At 36.1% G+C, this 18,967-nt stretch overlaps 1 protein-coding gene across 1 annotated transcript in view; it reads right to left on the bottom strand.

The window, feature by feature from the left end:
* The window catches only part of LOC145664036 (PIH1 domain-containing protein 2-like), a 32,555-nt gene extending 27,343 nt beyond the window's left edge, over nt 1–5,212 (bottom strand). Inside the window, exons 1-2 of the mRNA XM_081730356.1 lie at nt 4,944–5,212; nt 570–734 (exon numbers count right to left, since the gene is read on the bottom strand). Of these exons, the coding sequence (XP_081586482.1) occupies nt 570–734 (165 nt within the window). The 5' untranslated portion in view covers nt 4,944–5,212. The remainder of the gene's footprint in view (nt 1–569; nt 735–4,943) is intronic.
* Nucleotides 5,213–18,967: the final 13,755 nt, after the last annotated feature.

Below are 18,967 nucleotides of genomic sequence, written 5' to 3'. Positions count from 1 at the left end.
GTTAGAAAAGGGACCAGGAAACCCTAGTTGTTAATAAGTCATAAGAGTCATTTTGGTCTATTCTTAGAATTTTGTATTTAACTTGTACGTAACTGCTTATATTCTCCATTCTATTCCTATATATATCCAGAGAAGAACCGTATCCTGCAGTAATACGACAAATAACACGTACAATATAGTATTACTTTCGTCATTATGCTTTTTTTCTTAAAAATATTTCTTATTTTGTAATCCTTACGGCGTGATGTGGGGAGTACTACGGGTCTAGCCCTAGCAAAATTTGAACAAGAAATATTACCCTGTTTCGATATTCCCCAGAAACTCGAATACAGAATTTTTGATATTAGCGTATATTTACATTTATAACTAATATATTTACTGAATATACTACATACAATTAGCACATTAACTGTGATCTCTCTATAAGAACCTTCTCATTTACAGACAAATAATGATGTCTCGTCGGTATCTGTTATTATGAGGTTTCGCTATAGTCTTATAAATTAACAGAGTACAACTAATTTTAACCAAGAAATCCAAAAATCTTTACTATGTAACTAAATGCTTACAGCAATCGTATCCTGAATACACATGTGAGGCTGCGGAGGACTGAGGAATTCTTTCGCTTCTTTCATTGTGCCTGTCACAAAATTCTTGTAGCCTTGAGGATCAGACGCAGCCAGGTGATCCAGCATAGTCCACATCGTCTCCGCCTTTTTCAACGCTTGATCCATCTGGAATAAGAATTGGACAAATTGTAAATACAAAATAAAGTTAAAATTATAAGTAGAGAAATGACACGTTGTAGTACGGAACAGCTATTTCAACGTATGTACTTTTATATATCAATGTCTTGTTACGCATTATACGTAAATGCTCACACAATGCCCTTAAGGCATGAATACAGAAATCATGAATTGAGTAAGACAACGAAATTGGTGCTGTGTATAGCTCTAGCTCAGTGGTTTCCAACCTTGTTTACTTGGCGTCCCCTTCATAAACTGTTTGGTCCTTATGAAACCAAAGTCCTTAATCAATAGTTATTTTGCGTTTGTACGATAACTAATTTAACGCGTTCTTATTACAACATTCATAATAGTTGTAAGCTAAACAACCGCAAGAAAAATCGTAATTTGGTATACATATTTAGATCCTTGTAAATTAATTTGAATGCAGCACTGGAACCATTCGTAAGCTATTGTTCGTTTCATTAATTTTTCAGGACGGTGTTCTTACCATTTTGTGGTGCTGTGCATTTACTATGTAATTTCTTGTCTGTGCCAGTGTGTGTGAAGTAAAATGGCAGCTTTCACTTCAAAGAGAAAATTGTATAGTGAAGATTACATCAAGTATGGTTTTACGTTCATTACTAAAGATGATATTCAGGTACCATAGTTAAGGATGCTGTTCTTAGCAAAGATGCTCTCCGCCCTTCCGATTACAATGACATTTATCAACAATACATGCAGCCTTTAAAGACAAATGTGATGCTTTTTTATATTTTTTATTGTGTGAAACGTATGAAATTAGACTCCTTTGGAACTTTCCATGAGCAAAATGAGAAGGTGGTAGAAGCATCATATGAACCTTCCCTTCTAACAGTGAAAGATAAAGAAAACCTCATAGGCTACTATTGGTGAGACGCTTATCACATCTCTCATGCTTAAGGCAACCAGAATTGTATTTGGGAAAGAAAGAAAAAAATAGCTTTCAAACAATATTCTCAAACGTAGAATTAATGAAATGGCCTTGCATTTAAAAGAAAGGCTAGCTGAAAAGGTTAAAAAAAATTTAAAAACTCCAATTTTTGCCCTGCAGTGTGATGGAATGAATTTTTTGAGTTTTACGTACCATTTTTGAGTTTTACGTTTTATGCCGGCTAGCTAAAGGAGACGGTGACAATGAGAAATGAATGAAATGGTGGAATGAAGAAAGTGGGAGGAAACGGGAGAACCTCAAGTAAACCCACGCACACGGTGTTTGTCCACCACAAAGTTCACTTGGCGGAAGCAGGTTGGATGGAACCCGGGACCCCATGCACCAGAGGTAAACGCTCCACCACTGATCCACCGCGGCCCCTCTGCAGTGTGATGATTCCACGGACATATCTCAGTGTTGTCATTTAATAACGTACTATCGGTTTATAAATGAAAAGACGTTAATGGAAGAAATATTGTTACCAAAAACTCTGGAGACATCTTCTAATTTTTTTTTCTGCTATAAGTTATATTTTTGTTGAAAATAATTTGTCTTGGGATAGAGTTGTAGAAATATGTACTGATGGAGCTCCAGCATGTTACATTAGCGTCTGGATTTATAAAGTTGGCAAAGAACAGAAACTATAATTATTGCTTCGCACTCCTTAATTCAGAAGCAAGTCTTAGCTGCAAAAGCTTTACCAGAAAACCTGAAGCAGCATTATCACTGGCTATTAAAGCTGTTAATTTCGTAAAATCAAATGCTCTGAATACTTGTCTCTTTAACGCTTTGCATGACGACCTCATAATATTTACTTTTCCATACCGAACTTCATTGGTTGTTGAAAGGCTGAATGTTAAATAGGCCGTACGAGATAAATGTGAAAATATTTCTCCTAAGTGTAGAAAAAGATGAACTTTAGACTTCTTATACTGATGACATATAACTATTTTCTCTCTCATATCTTGCTGACATGTTTGAAATATTAAATAATATCATGGGTTAAGTGCTGCATCGCCGGACCAATTTCTTTTTCTTTTTTAATTTACCTGATAGACTGGAGAATTTATTTTCGTTTGTGTGGAAGAGTGAGAGAAAGTCAGGTGAGAGGAATAGCCGAACTTACGAAAGTGGCTGTTGTCGGTTGCTTTTGATGTTTTAAGTGGCACTGTACGCGGAGGCACAAGGGACTATTTGGCGGAGAGGTACACTTGTTATGATTTAGTGGCGGAAAAAGCAGTGTGGAAATGGTGCGTATATGTCAAGATTGTGTAATAGCTGTTTGAGTTTTATATAATTATACAAAAATAACGAGCGTCAGTTGTTGAAAGACACGGTGTATTGTTTACAAGTGAAGTATTACTATATGAAATAACCGAAAACCCAGCTGTTTTAACTACCCTCTCACACCTGCAAACCCACGGTCACTGGCGCGCCTGTTCCCTTCGGAAGAATCCCTGCGCTACCGGGCGGGCATCAGCTTCGCCCTGCCATGGTTCACTTAGATATCATTCGTGCTTCTTAGTGGCCACCTAGCAGAGGTTGATATGTTTTTGTACTATAGCTTGTATGTTATAGATACAAACGAACACCGTATTTATACACAAATAGCAATTTTCTATTCGAAATTTTAAAAGTAATAAGCATCTGTTTCGAAGGTAACTGACTTATAATTGAACCTAATCTAGTTTAATGAAACGCAACGTAATGCATTCAAACCAAATGTACATTTTGGTACTCTCCCCAATGTCAATCTCAAACTCCAAGGTAGAAAAACGAACATACTTATATTTGTCGAACTTATCACCGAATATCAAGAAATACGTGAAGGAAAAGCAATGTCAACTGTCACAATGAATTTGGGTTAAGTTTAGAGTTACCCCTTAGCTTATAAAAATCTGGAAAATTTACAGGAGAAATGAGAATTTGAAGTTTTTATTTGATGTTTAGGAATGTAAGTTATGTTTAATACGAGAAAAGATATGTGGAAGTTAGTACTATTTGCCGGATGCATAAGCATTCGCGGAAGGTTTTAGCAGCATGGTAGTTGTAAAATATGGCGAGCAGGTGTAACGGATGCTCAAAAATAATGAAGAAAACATCTTAAATTTTTGTGAAGCCCACAGAGTACTAAAGTTAAGTGAAATGTAAGAACTTTTAATACTTTAAGCACTGTTTTTTGTATGTTGCAAAGTCCAAGAGCACCTTCAGACTGGAGGAGCAACTCTAAACTTAAGCCATGAATTTTGACTCTGAACTTACTTCTTAAGTTTATGATCTCCATGAAGTTTTGATAAATCATGAGCATATACACCGTCACTAACGCGCCCATTCTCTACAGACCCCCCAAGCTTCGCCTTTGCGCCATCTGGATCCGATATTAGCTTGAAGTGATCACCTAATACGCCTGTGTGTCTTTCTCGCAGTGTAGAAACAATTACACAGAGGTGCTACTTTTTACAGCAAAACAACACACACCTACGATGTTAATGTAAACTGAAGATATTCTGTATCTCAAAGTGTATGTCAAATATTTGCACGAGAGTCAATGACTCCCTTAAGTTATACCGTTTAGTGTTTAACGCGGACTCATAAGGTAAACATATAGCTACCGAAAAGGAGATTTGTATCAAAGTTGATAGTTGCACATTAGTGTGCTGATATTTTGTCGAAACACTACAATAATTTTGCAGCAACGGATTTGATTTTTAAATTAAAGTACATGGCCTCAATGTGTACACAGAACACAGAAACGTCGCTTCCCTACGTGACAGTTTTGCAGTGCAAGGTTGTCTCTAGAGCAGACAGCAGCAAACGTTAAGGTTATGGGTTATTGATATTTATCAAACAAAAATATCCAAGATTTGAAATACTACTCACGTATTAACTTTTAGCGGAGCATTGGTTCTTATTGAGCATGGATCATGATCTAGCAGTAGCTACATAAGATTGAATTTGTAAAAGATGGATTCCACTATATCACAATAATGTGTTTACATGTAACATAAAAATATAAATATCATATTGGTACATTGAATTATTGGACATTTCTCTTTTAAAGTATAAGTATGAAAGTTTCACTGAGTTATTAACGAGGAAAAAATTCATTAAGGCAACTGGAAAACTAATAAGATACAAATCAATAAGCATATTTTCCAGCTTCATTAATCAGTTACTCATATATTTACTATTTATGCAAATACGAGACACCGTGCAAAAGAAATGAGGTACAGTAACAAACTTACGTCTATTTGTGATGCTATTCGACGTGTCTTAGCGTATTTAATATGAGTATTATAATTTAAATATCAATATTAGAAGCCACTTGCACAGCTCCACTACCGGGATTAATTGACAAATATCACAGACTATGCACAACATAAACCATAGCATACTAAATCAAACACAGTATATTCACTTATATATGAACAATAGTTTCGCATTATTAATGTGACAAGGTTAAACATGTAAAGAAACTGTTTGAAACCAAAGAAATGTTTTCATAATATCTTTATATAGTGAAGTTCACTTTAAAAGGTTATATAAATATCAATTATAACTATAATTATTTAAAAAGTACTGTAACTTCAACATTGAAAGCACACACTTCAGAATCTTGTATTTTATGAAGTAAACAAGATATTGACCAGTGATACCAACCCATGGAATATATGAATTAAACCATATTTAATACCTATCTCTTGTGATTCTTGACGATCTTTATACAAAAAGACAAATGCAATTTTCTTATCCCAACCAAATGCAGTACTCCAATTCACGGGCCTTAGTCATTATAAGAGGGTGTTGCCTTAGTAGTCTTTGCCAAATTTGCACATTGCAACACAAAGCAAAATATACTAAACTGGGTTCTTAGTGTGTGAAAAATTGTGGAGCTTCCGGGGAGTCATTCCGCACCATACTTAGCAGACTTGACGTACAGCAATGCAACACGAAAGGTTATTATAATTGCTATGGCATCGTAAATTTTGTGTTCCAAATACGCAAACCGTTACGGTATCTGGACGCCCGTACGAAACGAGGATTTGAAGATCAATTCGCAAAGCGCAATGTAATCACAGACTAAAAATATGTATAACTGAAGCCATAATTTGGAATTAGGTTTATCACTAAAACAAAAGTGGTTTCGAGCCCTTTAGAACTGGGTTTCTCAACATTTTCCCTGGTGTACCACCAAAACATATTAAGAGTACTCTTGTGGCTATGCAGTTGGCGTACACACCTTTGCCGTGAGAGATCTTGATTCGATTTCCGATGGGGGCTCATGTGGTTTGCATCTCACGTTAAGCTGTAGATCTATGTCTCTTATATCCTATCCTGATGAAAAGGATGCTAATGGGGTGTTTACACTTAGTCGATTTGCGTTCGATTCAGTTGAATTGACGTCACTTTCAACTTAATCGACCGTGTAAACGGGACTTCAACTTAATCGCTTGTTGATCGAAGGCGACTAATCGACTGGCAACTGAATTAAAAGACGTTCTATTTTCTGTGGTTGAAATAATTGAACACATCCATCAATCTGATTTGGCCTAGTTGCTTCGATTTAGTGGTAAATGCAGCGAGTCGATTTAGTCGTGCGACTAAATCGACTAAGTGTAAACGCCCCATAAGCTGAAAATCAAATTAAAATCAAATCAAAGCTTATTAATTATTAATACCACCATCAGTCATACCAGGTTTAGGAACCCTGCTTTAGAAAGATGTGGAAAAATATATATTCACAATATGAAGTTATCAGGGGCGTCATTTTGGGAGGGCATTTGGTGGCAATTGCCCCCCCCCCTAAGAGTTTGAGGAGTACATATGCGTTAGTAGATTGTCTACTAATACACTAGTACAAAACGTGAGATTGTTGTGTCAGTGGTGCTCTTGCCCCTCCCAAGCGAAGTCTGAAATGACGCCCCTGGAAGTTATGTATACAAACATTTGAAATTATATGAACTTATCAGCTTCACCTCTCAATGATGTTCGCCAGTGATGTATGGTGTAAAATATCTCAATTAGGCTGCGCCTTCATTGCTTACGAATGCGATTGCGAATTTCCCAGCACCTGTAAATAAATTGGAATGCCTTGACTATAGGTCTAGTTCCGACTTGCGAATTACGAAAACCGACGAAAAGATGCGAATGCGAACGATCCCAAGCTGCTGGGATTGTTCGTCCGAATTCGTGTGAATGGAGAGTCGTCTGTAGAGGAATTGAGCGCTATGTGAGAGAAGAAAGTTTGTTTTGCGTGAAAGCAGACGACTTCGCGAAGCGTGGGATAAAAAAATAAAATAAAATAAAATAACAATAAAGATGGAAATAGATGTTGATGCTTTAAGAAACTGTGTTTTTGATAAAGTTTTATCGCTTCAAACAAAGGGAAAAGAAGATAGTTTGCCGTACTAGCTGTATACGAATGACTGTATTACGTAAGTTTTCTTCCTTTTAGTTCGAAGCAATAAAACATTATTTTTTTTTACCGACGTGACTTCCTTCAAGAGCCGCTCTGATTACATCATATATGTATTCACGTATACTTACAAATCGTGGGAATGAATAGTGTATAGTTCACAATTTATGAACATTTAAATATTGCTGCAATTTGTAACATCTACATAATTTGAGTTTTATATATATTCTTAAGTTCTCCCTCATTTCTTGATAAAAATACGTTATTTTCCCACATTCGTCTTCTTCGTGCTTTCAAGACATTATGGTAGGAATTTCAAGCAAAAATATTTCATATTGAGGCTTTGAAAGAGACATTGCAACTTGATTCGCATTCGTTAAACTTCGGATCTAGTACAGGCACATGAATTCTCAATCGCACTGGAGGTGCGGCCTTAGAATGCAATTTTGCATTGCGTTCAGGCAAACAATAGAAAATGAGGCAACTTAACATCAATTGAGGCCCCCTGACAACAAAAACATTACAGAGTGATCGTAAGAATTTCATTAGATTATGTCATGTCTTCTACATAATTGCACCGGAAATAATGAAGAAACGACACCCGTAGTATGTAGTTCTGGTTTGTTTAAATACACAGTTTCTCAATTCTCCAATCACTTCAAAAAAATATAGTGAAACATAAAGTATAATTTCTGATGCGAAATCTCCACATTATCCGTACTTTTCCCCTCACGGACAAACACTCAAAAGCGTACTCTCTTCACGTTATCCGGGCGTTTGCACGGATGAAAAATAATATTTTCGAGTAGGACTCCTACTTCTCCTAGGCCGAAAAATGTACCGTACCGTCATGTTCTGCTATATTTCATGACTGTGGCACGCAAAACTATTGAATAGAATGATACACAATACAATATTGGCAAAGGATGTAATTCAAATGTAACGCTGTTATAAAGTTACTTATTCTTCTTAATATAATAGTTTAGCATGTTCTGTTCCCATTATCATGTCATTTGAAAATATATATAGTAAATTATCAGAGGATAGAAATGAAAAGTAGTCAAACGAGAATGGAAAGAGAGCAAGTTTTTCTCGTCACAAGTGTAGTGGAATCCGTTCGTGTAATATATATATCCGTTCTCTTCGTTTCACTATCTATTCTCCTTCATATTTACTATACAGAAAGGTTATAGAGACTACTATACTAGTTACTACTATACTACTATAGAGGTTACTATATAGAGACTTAGACCTACAGCTTAATGTGAGATCCGAATCACATGAGCTCTCACCGGGAATCAAACCCGGATCTCCCACGTCAAAGGCGCGTACAATAACTGCTTTTGTTCAGAAGCGAGTGAAATTTCTCTGATAATTCTCTTTAAACACACATTGAGAGGGGACTCTCTATGTAAATTTTCTTATTCTTTTTACACACCAATGTTCGATTTTTTATAAGATGTTTGCTTTTCTATACGTAGTTTTCGTTTTCTCGAAATAAAGGAGATATGTACCTGTATATTCAAAATATACCAGTTATGGCAACTATCTTAAAACTATTGTTTATTGTCATTTCTAGATAATTTGTGTAATTTGTAAACGAGATTTGTTTTGTTTTTTAGAACTTCTTTTATTTTCTTTAAATGGATAGCCGATATATTTTTCTTTTGAAAAATTGAAATTTATATATTTTTGTGAGTTTATAGTAGTGCTGTTAAGATGAGAATATTTTTTTGGACTTCAATTTATATCGTGGTTAACTGAGTTTCTTAACTTTAGAATGTTCCATTTTTGGAACATTGGCCTATAACGATATACGAATATTCAGGGGCGAATCCAGGAGGGCGATCGGAGCGATCGCCCCACCACCAGAATAGACAACTTTCTTATTTTATATATAAATAAAACCAATCCCAGAGCTTGGAACTCTTAAAAGTAGCTCTAAGTAGCATAATCCACCGACCCCCTCAAAAGTTCGTCCTGGATCCACCCCTGCGTATATCCTACTGTATTTAAATCATCAAAATGTTTCTGATCGCTGTATATATTTGTACTTATTTATTAAAATTAAAATAAATCGAAATAGTTTCAATAACTTAACGTTATCTTCATCAGACGTTAGAATAGGAAGGATAGAAGAGGAAAGAAGGAAAGGAAGTGGAGGAGAGAAAATGGCACGGGATAGAGAGCATTGAAGAAGAACAGAGATGCTGAAGAGCTGAGAGAAAGTTAGTGTTGCCACGAGACGAGACATTTCTCGTGTCTCGTCTCGTCTCGTCTCGTAAACGAGACGAGACACGAGACGGGTCAGAACCCTCTTAGACGAGACACGAGACGAGACAGACTACTTGTCCCGTCTCGAAAACGAGACGAGACGGGACGTCTCGTGAAATGTCTCGTCTTGTCTCGTGTCTCGAAAATGAAAACGCTGGCGGGAATGGCCAAGATTGAAATTGCCAGTGGTCATATAGATTGCAAAAGGAAAATCCCCTTTGTGAGAAAACACGTTGAAAAGCCTTCATAGAAAAGTGTCCTCTGTCTATTGAATGAAACAATCGTGATACATGAGCTTCCAGAAATATCATCCTTAATGTCTTGTCCCCAATTCCCCTTGCTGTAAACTGAGGAATTGTCATTTTTTTTCTGGCTGGAATGATGACAAACAAAATCAAAGACAGGGAAGATTTTTACAAGGTCAAGAAACCGAACTACCACCACCATCTATTCAATTTGAAAACTGGGTAAGGTCTACACTTGTCTTTATTCTCTGGTGGCGGTATTCTTTTGCTATATGAACCGAAAACGGCAATTGAAGTATGTCATCTTGCAACTAAAATTTTGTATTCTCTCTCTCTCTCTCTCACACACACACACACCCACCCATACACACACACACATAAAAACACACTTTTACCATTTTACCAATCGCTAAAATGGAAAGTAGTTTTAGGATTGTTATGGGTTAACACTGTGAAACCTAAAGGCTGGAATATATGAAATCAAAGTGTACACACATATCTATCTATTTATCTATATATCTTTCCATCTCTCTCTCTCTCTCTCCCTGTATATATATATATATATATATATATATATATATATATATATATATATATATATATATATATATATATATATATATATATACAGACACAATAAAGCAAGTGGGCTGATAGTATACGATAGTGTCGGGGATGATGACACCTTTACATCGAACTTTGCTTGTCGTGTAAACATTATTTAACATTAGTGTCTTCATCTTCGACGTACCTATGAGCAATTTACTGTATATTCGTGTATTGAAACTGGTGAAACAAATTTCAATGTTTTAGAATGTAATAAAAAGAAGCCAGGGTCGAGAAGCCTCAGACAACTAACAGCAGAGATATATTATCTTGTAAACTATTTATCCTTGCCTTGTGAGGTTATTTGAATTGATTTTTAAGACCTTTTGGCAAGTTTGGCCGAATGGATGATAATGGAAAAATTAGTGGAATGAAGGAAGTGGTACGATACTAGACAACTTCGAGAAAACACATACATTCGAAAAATGAAATGAAATGAAATGAAATCTTTGAGTTTTACGTCCCACGGTTATGCCGGTTAGGCTAAAGGAGACAGTGATGATGAGTAATGAATGAAATGGTGGAATGAAGAAAGTGGGAGGAAACGGGAGAACCCCGAGAAAACCCACGCACACGGTGTTTGTCCACCACAAAGTTCACTTGGCGGGGCTGGGATCGAACCCGAGACCCGAAGCACCAGAAGTGAACGCTCTACCACTGAGCCACCGCGGTCCCCACGCACATTCAATGTTTGTCGACCACAAAGCTCACATGGCACTAAGCGAGATCGAACCGACTACCACATACACCAGAGGTGAAGGCTTCACGGTGTAGCTACCGTGACATTTCTTGTCTTGTGTGTTCTGGGTAATACTTGTAACTTACAAGGGAAGAGAGGGAGATTATATATCGAAGTGGAAGATGGTTTATATACCAATCGAAAGCACTAATGACGCCTATTACAAAACTGTAATAAAAGTTTTCCGAATGCATATACTATGCGAGTTATATGGATATATAGAGTGTCCAGATAAGCCGTTACAACCCCTTGAAATCGCAAACGATAAGACAGATGCCAAAACTGGAAAACATGTGTTTGATCATTTTAAAAGTACAACGTATCAAAGCAAAAATTCTTGTCACAAGGCCACCCGCAGTGTACTGGGCGGGGTCCAACTCAAAAATTACAAAAGGTAAGGGGGTCAAGTAGTATATTGTTCGAAACTTCTTGGGAAATGAAAGAAGACGGAACAAGTCTCAATACTCTAAAATTACCTTGTGCAAAATGGCGGCCGGTCAAACTGTCAGCAAAAACGTAATTGTAAAGTCGATGGCCACCCCCCAAAAAAATCCTGAAACGATGAGGCAGATGTCAAAAGAGGAAAACATGTGTGTCATCATTTCAAAAGTACAATGATTGGAAGTAAAAATATTTGTCTCAGGGTCCTCCACAATGTCCCAGGGGGGTCATGATCAAATTGTTCAAATGGCAAGGGAGCTCAAGTAGCACATCGTTTAAAGCTGTTATTAAATGAAAGCAGATAGAACAAGTATGGACGCTCTACGATAATACTGTGCAAACATCTTGCATTTTAGTTGTTCTTTCTGTAACCGGGTTTTAGTTTATTTTCACTTTAATTCTTGTACTCAACGGAAAGAAAGGAAATGCCCCTACTGTGAGATTCTGCTCTTTGAGCCCAATAATATCTAAATAAAGAAAAAAATAATAAAATAAAAGCAAATTAAGACATAAAGAAAAGAAACGACAACATTTGGCATTTTTAAGTATAGAACTGACTAGTTAACATATAATGTACTTCCACAAACATGAATAAGTAGAGGTTGGAGCCATCAGAAGTAAAGACTCTTACCTCTACTTATTCATGTTTATGTCTGCACAACAGTGGTACTTATGCTCGTTATCTGGTTTATCAATTATAAAATGATTCAAACGAAAGAATTCCTTGCACCAGGAAGAGTAAATACGTACAAATGTCTCAGAATGAATACAAGTGCCGATTGCAAAATGGAAAGTGTACGTGCTCAGAAAATCGAAATGAAGATGTACATTTTGACCGGCCGCCATTTTACACAGGGTAATTTTAGAGGATCGAGAGTTGTTCCGTGTTCTTTTATTTCTCAACAGCTTTATTTGACCATATTTGCCATTTGAAAATTTTGAGTAGGATCCCGTCTGGAACCTTGTGGAGGACCCTGGGACAAACATTTTTACTTTCAATCATTGTACTTTTGAAAAGATGACACACATCTTTTTCTTTTTTGACATCTGTCTTACCGTTTCAGTTTTTTTCTTTCTTTGGAGGGTGGCCATAGACTCTACAATGACGTTTTTGCTGAGTTTGACCGGCCGCCATTTTGCACAGGGTAATTTTACAGAGTTGGGACTTGTTCCGTCTTCTTTCATTTCCCAAGAAGTTTCGAACGATATACTAATTGACCCCCTTACCTTTTGTAATTTTTGAGTTGGATCATGCCTGGGACTCTGCGGGTGGCCCTGGGACAACAATGTTTGCTTTGATACATTGTACTTTTATAATGATCAAAAACGTGTTTTCCAGTTTTGGCATCTGTCTCATCGTTTGCGATTTCAAGGGGTGAAAATGGATTTTCTGAACACCCTGTATATTCATATAACTCGCATAGTATATGCATTCGGAAAATTTTTATTACAGTTTTGTAATGGGCGTCATTAGTGGTTTCGATTGGTATATAAACCATCTTCCACTTCGATATATAATCTCCCTCTCTTCCCTTGTTAGTTGTATCTTGATTAGCATGGTGCAGCCTGCTACATTTTACTTTCGTTCCCATGGTATGCTGCTATATTTTTACGAGACAAGACGAGATAAAACGAGACGAGACGAGACGGGACAGAACCTCTCGAGACGAGACACGAGACGGGACGAGCACATTTTTTCGAGACCAGACACGAGACGAGACATGTTTTGCACGAGACGAGACGAGACAGCCTGAAGTCTCGTCTCGTTTCGTCTCGTGGCAACACTAGAGAAAGTGGTGAGAACACATACAGAAAAAGAGAATGTATAATTCTGGAATTGGTTCAGAAAATGAAAAATAGTAAGAAAGACATAAATGAAGAGGATGAAGGAGTAGTGTATGAAGTAAAGTGTAAAAACTGTAATATGATATACATTTGTGAAACAGAGAAAAAGCTTTAAGAAAGAGTAAAACAACATGGGGGCATGTGAGACTTAAACGGAAGAAGAACTATATAGACCCTATACTAACATATTACAGAAACAGAGCATCGTATAGATTGGGAAAGGGTCTAAGATCTAGAAAAAAATGCAAAGAAGCACGAAGGATTAAGAGAGAAAGAAGCCAAACATTAATGGACATCAACTACATGAATTGTGGAATAGATTGTTAGAACGAATGGAAGGACAAAAATCACAGATGTGAAAAATTATTAAGAGAAGCAATAAAAATAAAGTTATATGATAGAATATTGAATTGAGAGGAAACTTGAAACTTAACTGATATTTGAAATGATTTATTTAGATAATAATAATAATAATAATAATAATAATAATAATAATAATAATAATAATAATAATAATAATAATAATAATAATAGAGGAAAGTTATACTAGAAATACGAAATGAAACAGTAAATTCTATAACAAGATTAATTTAATTTCGAATATATTTCTGCCAGTTTAACGTCTGATGAACACAACGTTAAGTTACTGAAACTGTCTCCACTTATTTTAATTATACTAAATATGTATACACTCTGGTTAGAAACTGAGTTTCCTTTTGTAATAGATAATAGTTCCAGAGTCAAGATGGATGAAGTTACCCACTGTATTCTTTACCACAAGGTTTTCGGAATTCTCTCTCTCTTTTTTTTCATTTATTTATTGAACGCTACAGTATGTGACTTGATAAAAGCTTTACATCAAGATTTTTATACATAATGTTCAAATTTGATGACACGTTGAAATTTCTCTAATAAATTTGGGTTTTATAACTTTTCAGAAAACATAATACGCATAATTAGTTTCACATTTTTTTTCAAAATTATGATTTTGATGATTTATGTTATATTCCCGTGATTTGTATATATCACTTACAACTATCTGTTTAAATTCAAAACAACCAAAGCACCTGTTTTACTGACATTCATACTTTATCGCAGTTATATCGTCGCATGAGAACCAGAGGAACGTAACTCCAAAAATAAATAAATAAATAAATAAATAAATAAATAAATAAATAAATAAAAAAAATGCGGTTTTGTTTTCTTCATGTTTGAACATAATATTGAAAGCCCCACTTGGTGTAAATGGAACGTTACGCCACCTGTTCTCCTGGTCGATCATCTGTTGTAATGTAGCTCAATTACCATCTTATTAGAAACACATCATTCTAAGAAAATAATATTTTTGTCCTCTAGCCTGTAAACCTACGAAAATGAAGTTGCGTTCCTCTGGTTCTCATGCAACAATATGTAATCCTGATTTGTCCATAGGTTCTTGTCGAGGTCTCTGACAGTAGAAGAGACGATTAGTTATTTGGAAACACTTAAGTGATGAACACTCCGATGTTCATCGTCTCTGAAGAAGAAGTGTTTCTTTTATGATAGCAGACATTCATGTCAAATAATCAAGGTACAAATTGTGGATACCTTAAGGGTGGATAACTTAACGAAATGTTCAATATCTACAATTTGTTATCTGTTACGGTTACTATTTTGTAACCCATTTCTGCACCTAGTTAATAACGTTATTGGTCAGTGTAACTTTTAAAATGGTACGCTCTGAATTATGTTACGCTGAGTAACGTTACTCAATGGAACATTCTGCATTTTGGTATTGTAGTTACGGTCACCAAGGGATTAGCGTTACTCGAAATACCCACGTATGTCGTACCTGCTTGAGATTGTTAAGATAAAACTGGTTCCACTGAATACCATTTCTCTCTCGAATCCAAAGGGTTTTGTTCCTTGATTTTAGCGATATGAAACGTATTGAAATTCTGCAGAACATTTTTGTGTAAGTAGACATATTTTTGTTATGATGAGTACCATTTCTGTTTCTCTTTTCTTTATCGGTTACCTTTTGTACCTCTATTTCATCTTCTTCAATTCTGATGGTCTTGGAGTTACGCTTGAGTAACGTTTAAACATCCTTGGCGACAAGGAGTCTAAGGTTGGCTTTAAAAAAAGAATCTCCATTATACTAGTAAATAAATTCCACGTTTTTCAGTCTGTTTTCTTTTTCCTCATACTTAAGATTCAGTAAACACCTTAGGCCCTCAGGCACATGTCCTTTGAGAATAGCATTACTTTGATTGCTCTGTATTTAAAAAGAGGAAAAAGAGAAATGATCAAAGAGTGAAGTTTTTAATGTAAGCTTATTGATAAGATTTTTACTTCTTGTGATGACACTGCGGATAGTTGAGTTGATTTGGAGTTTAACGTCCTTTTCGGCAGCGAGGCTTTATGAGACGGGACCTACTGATTAACATGGAATCGAAACCACATGTGCTCACGCCGGGAACGAACCCGGGTCTTCCAGGCGAAAGGCGCGTACGAGGCATGAAGGAGCTCACTGCCGGTAGTCACCATATATGTTTATTTTACAACAGTCTTGCACTGATCAATGTGGTTGAAGCTCGAGCTCACTTCCCAACAAGGATCGAACCCGGAGCTACATACACCAAAGTTACACATATACTCGCCCCCAGGGAAGCAGGAAGAACATTTCATTTGCTTGCAAGCAATTTAGTTTATAAATCAAATACATATCAGACATCAGTGGCGTAGCAAGAAACTCATCAAGGGGGACCAACAGACAAGATTTGGTAGAAAGAATCTTCTGAGGGGTGCACCAATAACTACCAGTAGGCCTACATTTGAATTGAATTGGAATTTTTTAAATGCCTTTAGGCACCTGTGGTGTGAATGAGGAAATGCCCTGGAAATCCTAAGTATCTGTTCTCGGTGAATCCTTTTGTTGAACTTTTAGAAAATTGACTTAAACTATCGATTTTGCAAAACTTCCCTTTGATTTAAGCCCAAATCGAAACATGACAGAGGAAAATTTCGGAAAGTGTTGCTATTTTCACTCCTAGCTTCTCACTTTAGGTAGTGTATATTTACAAGGAACGGGGTGCACGTGCACCTTTGCACCTTTAAACATATTTCTATTTTATTTTTGTAAAAAAAAAAAAAAAAAAAAAAAAAAATGCCAGAGAAAGAAAATTGTCAAAAAGTGCTACCCATTCAGAAGACTATTTTCTTCTCATGTGAATGTTTTGACTTCTCGTGGCAATATGGTAATCTACAGTTTATTTTGTCTCATTTTCTCCCTTTGATTTTTAATGTTCATTGTATTGTTTAAATGCTTATAAGTGAACTTGCGAGAAAGTGTCATAGTCGAAGATTGTACTACTTGTAGAACTGATATTAAAAAGTAAATAAAAGAATTATCATAGAAATACATTTTTCATGTTGTATTCAGAAAACAAACATAGGGTTCTTGCGGTTCTAAATTGCGGTTCTGAAATTAATATATCGCAGGCATTCGTTGATATAGTAGCCTACATGTTGGTTTTCACCAGGTACATTCGTGAAGTGTCCCCTCGAGATTCGTGTAAAATTGATTTAAATACAAAGTTCTCTGCTGTCTAATGTGTATTGTACTAAATTTAGCTGCCCATGCCGGTAATTGGCATATTTATGGGCCTTCATATATCCGGAATTCTATCATACACTACCATAACGCTCGGACACAAAATTCATTTTAGTTTATTTAGATGTTACTCACTGGACATGAATATGGGCATATGAAAAACAAATTGGATCAAGTACTGCTTCTGACACATGTTACCCATCCCGGCCGCCATCTTAGATCCGCCATATTAGATTTTACTTTTGGTTTTTCAAATGGAAATAGGTGCAAGTGTTACATCGGACACGTGCAAGTGTTACGTTTACATTCACTGGTGTAATGTATTTTACCGTAGCTTGTACCATTTGGAAGATATTACATGTTCATTTCCTCCAGCCACTTTGCGAATAGACATTGCAGGTTAATATCAGTTACGCTTACGTTTTTGATGTTGACAAATCAAAACAATTTCTAACTGGTAAACTCCTTACAACATAGGTGTCATAATCTTATTACATTTCCATGAGTGATTGTTATTACTTCCATGTTATACTATAATAAGGAAGTATTGTATTCTGTCAAAATGCCTAATGTAGATCCAGATACGGCCAGATTTGGGTGAAGACCTACCATTTCCGTATTGACATCTGTGTGTCTGCATGTATATAAGTTCAGAGAATATTTCATCAATGATAACACATAAAAGATTGCATATACACACGGGGCCCTGCACAACTTTCTATTTGGTTCAATATGAAGTGCTTGACATTTAATGGTATATACAAGCTACGATAAAACTCAGTACACCAATGAAATTCCGAGAAAAGTTTACATTAATTTGATGTATCATTTGAACCTATTGCCATTTGAAAAACCGAAAGTTAAATCCAAGATGGCGGCCAAGGTGGGTAACATATATCAGAGAAGGAGTACTTGATTCAATTTGTTCTGCATATGCCATTCATGTCCAGTGAAATCTAAAGAAACTAAAAGCAACTTTGTGTCCGAGTGTTATAGTAGTGTATGATTGAATTCCGTATATATATGAAGGCCCATAAATATGGAAATTACCGGTATGGGCCGCTTAAATTAGTACAATACACATTGGGCCACGGAGAACTTTGCATTTGAATCAATGTTACACGAATCCCGAGGGGACACTTCGCGAATGTACCTTGTCAGTCTCCGTACAACTTGGAATCGCTTAACATTTAGTTTTACGGGAAGAAAAAACATCATCATTTGGAACAACTTTCCAGTTTCGATCATCTGTATTTCCTCCTTATTTATTCGGTGTAAGGACTTCAAACTTATTTTGTTGGATCTTGCTTATCGAAAGGTTTTTAAAACTGCCTTGCTGCCCCCAAAGTCTGAAATTCAGGGTGGGGTGGGGGCGGATGCCCTCCTGTCCCATTGACACCCCTATCTAGCGGCTGTCATATGAAACTATCCCACGGCCTTTAACGTGGTTTTAGTTATACTTATTGTGGACTCTTGACTGCGAAAATATTACGTTTTGAAATAGAATTCATTTGCTGAGCAAACCTGAACCTTATTGAAAATGGACTTGGATACCTAGTGCTCTGAACGCCTCAAATATTACTTTTCTTCAATGAATTATTGACTTAAAAAACAACCAATTACATAGGCTTGCAAAAAATATTCTAAAGTTAGCACAACATGAAGTGTGCTTCAAACTATCATTACTTTTCGGAAATTTATTATTTTAAGATAATTTTATTAGTATGAGTGTTCTGAAATAGTAATCAAATTTTTGCAATTAAAAATCACACCCGCCTCCATGAAACGCGAATTTAGCCCCTAAGAGCATAATTAGGAAATTTTCAGAAGCAGTAACTCCGAAATGACTTGTTTTAAGGCTAAAGTAACCGCACAAGCGTATTTCTGGTAAAGTTCTAGCCTTAAAACACGTAACATGACTCCATTTGTATTTGAAATTTTGAATTCCAATCAAAGATGCCAGCCATGATGTTTGATAGCACTATCTGATGTGTCAGACCACTTAAAAGTTTCATCATTCTCCCTCAACCCGTTCTCAACGCACAAGGGTGGTGAGGACTTTTGTTTCACCATGCATATTGATAGATTGTGTGAAATCTCCACAGTAG

The sequence above is a fragment of the Thermobia domestica genome, chromosome 11 (assembly GCF_964235325.1).
Source record: "Thermobia domestica chromosome 11, izTheDome1.hap1.1, whole genome shotgun sequence".
NCBI lineage: Eukaryota > Metazoa > Arthropoda > Insecta > Zygentoma > Lepismatidae > Thermobia > Thermobia domestica.
This window is presented reverse-complemented; position numbering and strand designations above follow the sequence as displayed.